General features: G+C 37.7%; 1 protein-coding gene across 1 annotated transcript in view; it reads left to right on the forward strand.

Moving 5' to 3' along the window:
- Positions 1-9,264, forward strand: part of LOC107750463 (paired box protein Pax-5-like) — a 52,741-nt gene that overhangs the window by 18,007 nt on the left and 25,470 nt on the right. The window contains exons 5-6 of the mRNA XM_016565832.1: positions 606-731; positions 6,670-6,851. Coding sequence (XP_016421318.1) covers positions 606-731; positions 6,670-6,851 — 308 coding nt within the window. The remainder of the gene's footprint in view (positions 1-605; positions 732-6,669; positions 6,852-9,264) is intronic.

Below are 9,264 nucleotides of genomic sequence, written 5' to 3' on the forward strand. Positions count from 1 at the left end.
ATTATTTTTTCTAAATTTAATTAAATACATTTTTTTATTTTATTGTATTTTATTTTATATTTTGTTATTTTATTTTAAGCGAAAGTTGGGGAACCCAAACTATCCCTTTAAGTATTTTGCCATAAGTTTATAATTATTATAAAAAATAAATAAATAAAAAAAAATCACAAAACTGCCTCACAGCTTTTTAATATTTAAAAAACTTTTGTCTGCCAAATCAAAGTCATTTTGCGCATCCAAAAATTGGTTCAACCAACATGCAGGCAAAAATCTTAAAACAGGAAATGATATCATAGAAAGGACCCCCGCAGAACATTAGAAAAGTGTGTTAAGGTTTATAGCTTAGGCAAGATTAGTTTGGGTTATAGAACGCTATTAATTAATTAATTAATCATAATATTTATTCATGATATTTAGCTTGGAAAAATATTGCAAACACAAGGTGTAAGCATTTTAAACTTATTTTTTTCTTCATCATGGACACTCCAAATTGTCATCATATATAGTCCAAAGTGAATGTCAATCAATAGCAATAATGATATCCACCATGTTTATGTATGTTTTAGGACATTTGTGGTCTTCATTAGTTCTCTGTAACTTTCTAGCCTCTCCAGTGGCAGTGACCCAGGTATCCGCAGTAACCAGCGACGCTGCAGGCTCCTCCTACTCCATCAGTGGAATTCTGGGAATCAGCTCACCTGCCGATGCAAGCAAGCGGAAGAGAGATGAAAGTAAGTCTATATGTGTGCTTTGTTTTTGTGAACTGAAAAGGCCTAGGTTTTGAGTGTTTAATTCTCCACCAAACTCACTTTAAACTTAGCCTTAAGTATTATTAATACGGTTGCATCACAGAGCGAGTTTATTACATGCAGGACATTTAGTAACTAATGAGACATTCTGTCTTCATCATGGACACTCCAAATTGTCATCATATATAGTCCAAAGTGAATGTCAATCAATAGCAATAATGATATCCACCATGTTCATGTATGTTTTAGGACATTTGTGGTCTTCATTAGCTCTCTGTAACTTTCTAGCCTCTCCAGTGGCAGTGACCCAGGTATCCGCAGTAACCAGCGACGCTGCAGGCTCCTCCTACTCCATCAGTGGAATTCTGGGAATCAGCTCACCTGCCGATGCAAGCAAGCGGAAGAGAGATGAAAGTAAGTCTATATGTGTGCTTTGTTTTTGTGAACTGAAAAGGCCTAGGTTTTGAGTGTTTAATTCTCCACCAAACTCACTTTAAACTTAGCCTTAAGTATTATTAATACGGTTGCATCACAGAGCGAGTTTATTACATGCAGGACATTTAGTAACTAATGAGACATTCTGTCTACAAGCAATTACAGAACAAAAAAATCAATTACATCCTATATTCAGCCTTCTTCTTCCTTCTTTCTTTCATTCCTATGCACAACATCATTTCAATGTACACACACATGCACACAAGCACAGATGGAAGTTGCTGAACATTGACAGATGCATCAGAGCAGGAGGGGGATTGGACACCGCTGGCACGTCTTAGATAAACATCTCTATCCAGGAGAGGCACAGCGTGTGCATGTGGAAGTGTACGCGTGTGTGTTTGCACACATGTGTCTATTAAAAAGCCATTGCTTGGCAGACCACTGCAGGACATGAGGGAACTCCAGATGTCACCCACACACGCACATACTCACACACACAATATGACTTATAAAACACCAGACATCAATAATAGAAGATTCCTTCTGTTTGCTGCCCAGGGTTAGATAAAACTAATATTGAAACTAAAATTAAAACCATAAAAAAAAAGAAAAGTTTTGTTACTAAAACTTGGTACTAAAATAACTGAAACTGAAAAAATAAATTATATATATATATACACACACACACACACATATACAGTATACTATATATTTTACACCAGTAAAAAATAAATACAGAAAATGTCTTCATATTAATACGATATGTTGTGCCCTATTTTTATGGATTTTTTTTACAGTGTATAATTTTAGCAATAATATATGTAGTTATATGTAAATATAAAGAATTTAAGTTTTGACAGCTATACACTGTCAAAAAAACAAACAAAACAAAAACGTGAATTTATGGTTAAAAAACAAAAAGCAAAAAAACAAAAACAGCAGCTGCGGTTGCTAGAACCTTACTGTAAAATGGTACCAACATTTTAGGGTTAAATGGACTGAACTTACATTTACAGTAAAAACTGTAAAAATTTCATTAACTGATGTAATGTTAATATTAGATCTTACTACTCTGTTTTGTACTTGTAAAACATACTGATAGCCTTCATAATAATATAGGTGGTAAAAGAGACAAATGGTAAATTAGATTTCATCACAAGTAGAGTACTGATGTACAGTTGAGGTATCATGCACAAAACACAAAACACCATCGTGGTAATACAATTGACACTAAAATAATGCAATAAACATTAATTAAACAACATAAGATGTAACAAAACTCAAATGTACATAATTGATATCAAAAACTAACAAGAAACATACAGCAACTGTTTAAAATAACATCAAATGTAAATTTTCATGCATTGTGGGAATATCAGTTAACGTGTTTTTTTTTTTTACTGTAAATTAAAAAATGACTGTTAATTTTTACATAGACTTTTCCAAAGTCTGTACATTTAACAGTATTTTACTGTAAAATTACTTAAAATGCCCTGTTAGATCTATTACAGTTTTTCACCGTATATAGTAAAGGAATTTGCTGTTAACCAACTGACAGGTTTTTACCACAGGATTGTTAGAGTCTTTTACTATTAAAATTACAAACTTTTTTACAGTGTATACTGTATGTAATATAATACAATAATACTCCAGGTAAAATGAACAACATGCATAACTAGAGATGCAAAGAAACTTAATGTAACTTTGCTGACTACTGACTACTGGCTTAGCTGAACACACACACACACACACACACACACACACACATCAACGTTCATCCAAGCTCCAATTAGGCCGACGTCTGCCGCTTTAATTAATGCAACATATCACATCCAGCAGCGAGGGAGGGGTGACTAAATGAATTTGTGTGTTTAATTGACATGGTGAAACTGCAGGTGGTCAGTGCTGTGATGTTTTGCAGTATGGGAGCGTGTCTGCGCGCTCACAGCAAGGGACGTTCTCATGGGTTTGCTGAAGGCATAAAGTAACATGAGCGATAGATTTGGCAGCTAGTAGCCTACACTGCTTGCAAATTTTAAAAAGCATAAGGCACGTTAAGGAGTGTGCAGACTGTGCACGATTTTGTGAGCATGGGAAAGAGTAGGATGGACAAAAATAGGGATTTTTTTCAGCACCTCTTCAGCAGAATTACAGCATCCGAGTCAATGTGAGTTTTCCATTTGTATTGAATGTGAAACAGTAACAAGACATGTACCCCGAATAAGGAAAGAAATGTTTTTGTATGCGACCTGCGTACGAAAACAAACATATAACGCAACCAGTGCACCAGTGAATCAAAAACATACAGCGCGACCAGTGTGAATGATTCCTGAAATGGATGAGTCTTGTGAGTCGGTTCTTTTTAGTGAATAAAAAACGTACAGCATGACCAATGTAGCCAGATTCCTGAAATAAATGAGCTGGTTCCAATTAGTGAATTAAAAACATACAATGTGATCAGTGTAGACTGATTCCTGCAATGAATGAGTCCTTTGTAGTGAAAACATACTGAACAACCAGTGTTGACTGAAACAAATGACTCTTATGACCCAGTCCTTCGTAGTGAACCATAAACATACAGCGTGACCAGTAGAGACAGATTCCTGCAATGAAGAAGTCTTATGAAGCTGTTCTTTTTTGTGAATCAAAAACATACAGTGCAACCAGTGTACACTGATTCGTGCAGCGAATGAGCCAGTTCTTTGTAGCGATTCAAAAACATACAGCACAACCAGTGTAGCTCAAATCCAAAAATGAATGACCAGTTCTTTTAATTAATTATTTTTATGAATAAAAGACAAATGACTCATTTGAATTAGTATGTAACACTGTCCTGTCTAATTTACATTATTAGCAAAGAGAGAACTTCTTTCATGTGTATGAAATATGGGCATTATAACTTAAACCCAAATGAATTTCAATCAAACCGTGAGCTTGTGAATCGGAATCGAATAGAGAAATTTGTATCGAAACCCAGTCCAAAGAAACTGAGAAATTAAATAAAGTCATTTTTCATATACTTCGGTAATTGTGACTAGGAATTTCTATGCTGAGTGGTAATGCTTTCAGAAAGGGAGAGGGAGACAAAATGCATGTTTAGTGAAGCAAGACACAATGATTTCCAGCTGCACACAAGCAGGAAAGGAAGTAACACAGGGTTTGGATGGCTTAGCGTGTGTGTGTGTGTTTGGGGAAAGCCCACCGATGCCCTTTGACCCAGGGGAAGTGATCTGAAAGAGAGAACTTGACTTGTGGGGCCTCTAGAACAGAAGCATTGTGTCTGCCCATTGTCTCTGAACGGAGGAGGAACGGACGAGGGGAGGAGTGGAGGAAAGGAGAAACAGAATAAAGAAAGACAGGAGGCCTGTGGTACGGGCCAGAGGGGTCGGACAATGTTCTCTTTGCCCCCTGAAACAATAAAGAAACCTTTCTTTAAGGTAACAGCTTCAAAACGTGAAGGAAAAAAGGCAAAAAAATACACATTTATAGTTGTTATTCTGTTAAATTTAACAAACAAGACCTGGATGTTTGTATCCGCAGTGGACATCATCAAGACAGATGTCATTTTCTCTGCCATTTAATATGTTCACTTCTCGTCCAGTCATTTTTATCTCCTTCATTCTGTGGAATATTCTGATTGAAAGATAGAGGAAATTTTTAATAAGGTGGGGATTGTGAAAGAGAGGCGGAGCGAGAGAGAGAGAGAGAGAGAGAGAGAGAGAGAGAGAGGGAGGATAGGGGATAGATGATAACAGTGGGATTTGTTAAAGGTTGGTATCCCCCTTTCAGAGACTCATACTTTGATCCGTCAAGGTTGAAACACACACACACACACACACTCACACACACACACACACACACACACAGACACACACACAAGAGGGTCAAAACACTGGAGATCATACACTCTCTGTGTGTTCTGTGTGTGTGTGTGTGTGTGTGAGAGAGCGTTTAGGCTTTGTTGAGGTAAGTCCTGGTGTGAGGTGTATTATAGACACATGGGACCTGCACGCCATCAGCGAGTCAGAGACTAGCAGATCTTTCTTTTAAATAACCGCAGACGGCAGTAAACTGGATCTGAATTCACATTCAAATGGATCGATTTCTGTGTTCAAATGAAGGAGGAAAAGGGAGTATTTGGATAGCTGCTTTGTCTGCCTGTCATTTTATCCTTCTATCCCTCCGTATCTCTCTTTCTCTCGTCTTGTGGGGATTGCTCTGGCCTCTGACTCTAACTCCCTAGAATAACCTCTCAGAGAAAATGAATGAATTGGCTCTATATCAGGGATTTTCGTTTCTATTCTTCTTTTTTCATCCCTCTCTCTCTCTCTCTCCTTTTCTCTCCCTGTAATCATTTGAGGGCTGTAGCTTTCTCAGCTCTTATAATTGTCTCTTCAGAAACTCAACAGCCCAGTAATAACTGACTCACGCATTGCCTTAACACTCACTCAGAGAGGAGGACGCAAGTCCAGGAATATGTGTTTGTGTGCTTGAGTCTCTGTTTGTTAGTTTCCAGAAAAGTACGAGTACCCAACCTTACGATCATGATGACAAAGAGAAATAAATCACTATTATAATTTTTGTTTTGTGGCAGGAAAGCGACTGATGCTGTAGGTCATGTGACAATGCTAACTTGGCGAATGTAGTACTTTTTTTAATGATTGCGAAGTAATTTCTGCTCAGAGTGTATGCCATTTTGGATGCCGCTATAGAGTTTCAGATACCCAAAAATATGTTGTAACAAATGAGATTGAAGTGGATGACTTTATTTAAAGCAACAGTTAAGAGGGCCGTTCACCCATAGGCCGTAATTTTTTTTTTAATTTACAAAAAAAAATTTACTTTTGTTTAGATCATTATAGCTCTAAAAATATTTTTATGCTGATTTTTTTTAAGGTTATATTTTAATATTGAAACTCTGGGCCAAGGGAAAGAGTCCAGCAATAAAGTTTTGATATAAAAGCCATTTGAAAAGTAAATGAAAAAGAAAAAGTAAAAATTCTGTTGATAAAAAATAAATAAAAAAATTCAACTCCTGGGACATAAATGGGCCTGAAGTTGAAGAAGCACCCATATGTTAACTACCATGAACTAACAATAAAACTGATGAATTTACCATTTATGGTCAAAATTTTGGATGCGAAAGAGTCACTCCAATTGGAATCCGTGCCATCAGGAGTTTCTCGTGAGGGCGCAAAAAGTTCCTCATGTGGATTTTACTCATTTTCAAGTTGGTCACATGACATTGTCGCGCTTGGTTTGAAACTGACTTCTGTGTGAGCTGTGCTTTATACATTGCTACACTACTGACATCAGATAAAGCACCTTGTTTGCCTGCAAACAAGTAAAGTTTGTTTATAGTTATTTTCACTACATCTAAAACTCAAGCTTGTGCGTAATAAGCACTCTTATTCTTAAATGTCCTACAAGTTACATTGTACTTTATTGCTTCTTTATGAAATCTGTTTGAATCTCTCTCCAGCTCTACAGGATTCTCCATTGGCGAACGGCCACGCCCATTCAGGGCGGGACTTCCTGCGGAAGCAGATGCGAGGAGAACTCTTTACACCGCAGCAGCTCGAGGTATTGGACCATGTCTTTGATCGACAGCCCTATCCCGACATTTACCCCGTCCCTGACAGCAGCAGCTACAAGCCTGCCCAGGTAAGGGCTGGGGGGTAGGGGTGTGTATCCTGCCACGCTGGTTGTGCGCACCTCCTCTGAAAGCTCACGCTTGCCCTTGCCTGGCTGCCAGTATTGCTGGACCCTGTCCCAACCCTGCTGTTGACCTATGCGCCCCCACACTGAAGCTAACGCTGACCTTTCACCTCTCTGAGCTTATGCTGGGGCTTTGACCCCGCTGGTGCTGATGTCCACTCTATAGAGTTTTTGGCTGAGGTTAAGTCCCAGCACTGCGTAGAGGTTTAGGGTTAAGTAGCAAACACTTGTTCATTAGTTTGCAAAAGTTACCCACACACATGGCATAATGTTTGTATGTCCAAGTGACCACATCAGATAGATTCAGCAGTCATTATTATAAAAAAAAAAGTTAAAATGCATGATGAGGCGATGTTTCATAAATGTTCAATTTTTATTCTGTGTATATTCTAGTGAGCTTTTGGGCTTATCAGTCACTCTTCTTTTAACTGCTTAAAATAAAAAATAGAATAGAATTGAATAGAAATGAATACTTTTATTCAGCAGAGATGCATTAAATTGATCAACAGTGATAGTAAAGACATTTATAATGTTAACAAAATATATATATTTTTTAAATAAATGCTGTTCTTTTGAACTTTCTATTCATCAAATAATCATGAAAAGATGTATCATGGTTTCCACAAAAATATTAAGCAGCCAAAACTGTTTTCAACATTGATAATAAATGTTTCTTGAGCAAAAACTCTATATATTAGAATGATTTTGGAAGGGTCATTTGATGCTGAGGACTGGACTAATGGCTGCTGATCACAGAAATAAATTACATTTTAAAATTATATTAAAATACAAAACAGTTATTTGTAATAATATTTCACAGTATTACTGTATTTTTTATCAAATAAATGCAGCCTTGGTGAGCATGAGACTTCTTTTAAAAAACTTATTTTCAGAAAAATGTACCAGTAGTGTATAATTGCATCTAAACTGAACAGATACTGCACGTTCATTAAATGAAAAATAGCAGCTTTGACAGTCTGATAACAATGAAATTTTGCGTTCGATAAGAAAAAAGTCACCAAAGTTTAGAGTGATTCAAAGGAGGGTACATGACGTCAACATTTTTAGTTTAAAGCAAATGATCTGCGACTCGACTGAACTGGCCAAACTGTGAATGGAATATTTCTGCTACAGCGTTTTAGACTAACACTTTTTACTAAATCTCTTTGGCTCAAAATGGGCCCGTTTCCTCCATTCTGGTCAAAGCTAGGTTTGTGTTTGCAGTATGACTGCAGTATGGCTAGACATGCTGACATATAACAAATAACATGCAAAAGTACAGTTGTATGCACATACAGACGCATAATGTGTGATGCATAAAAATTGATCACAAGAAAAGGCAGTCAAAGACGTCACTCAAAAGTCAAATGCTATGGCCCCCACATCCATTCAGGCACACATACAAGGCCAGTGTCAGAGTTCTATAGACTTGTCTGAAAGACCCCATAATTCCTGTCCATTTCACCACTGAGCGCTGAGGCTGGCAAGGTCAAAGGCTACTGAGCAGGGCATTAACCTTAGGGTCAATCCACATCCCTTGGGTGTGTGTGAGTCAGGTTTGTTGTGGCACAAATGATCAGACAAATTGAGAGCCGGGAATTTTGAGCTGTCTGTTTTTTAGAAACGAGGGTGTGCGAGAGAGGCATATGCTAAGTGGTCTTGTGTGATTGACTGACAGGTTGTTTTCCCTCCACTGACAGTGTGAATGCTGCTGAAGGAGAGAGAAATGATGGCGAGCTCGACTCCGTTCGAGTGTGTTTGTGTCTCCTAGGGCAGGAAATGAACTTGGGACTTGATTTTGTTCTTTTCTCTGTAGCTGCTGATTAGATTAAGATTCATAAGGGCTCAATTATATACAGTGGGTATAGAAAAGAATCACCCCCCCCCCCTTTAATATAATCACATTTTGTTGCTTTGCAGCCTGAAATGAAGACGGACAGTTTTTCTTTTATTCAGCTGTGTTTACTCAGTGCAACTTAATATAAAAAATATAACACCAACATGAAAAAAACAGAATCACTGAGTTGGAAAAAGGATCAGCCCCTTGTGTCAGTATTTTGTTGAACCACCTTTTGCTTTAATTACAGCCTTTAGTCTGTAGGGATTTGTCTCTACTAACTTTGCACATCTAAACTTTGCAATATTCGCCCCTTCTTTGCTGAACTGCTCAAGTTCAGTTCAATCTGATGGTGAGCAAGCGTTTGTGGACTGTGGTCTTTAAAGGTCCCATGACATGCTGCTTTTTGGATGCTTTTATATAGGCCTAAGTGGTCCCTAGTACTGTATCTGAAGTCTCTTTCCCGAAATTCAGCCTTGGTGCAGAATTTCAGCCACTACGAGCCAGTCCCACAATGAGCTT

Source organism: Sinocyclocheilus rhinocerous, unplaced genomic scaffold (genome assembly GCF_001515625.1).
Source record: "Sinocyclocheilus rhinocerous isolate Xijiao unplaced genomic scaffold, SAMN03320098_v1.1 scaffold1, whole genome shotgun sequence".
Classification (NCBI taxonomy): domain Eukaryota; kingdom Metazoa; phylum Chordata; class Actinopteri; order Cypriniformes; family Cyprinidae; genus Sinocyclocheilus; species Sinocyclocheilus rhinocerous.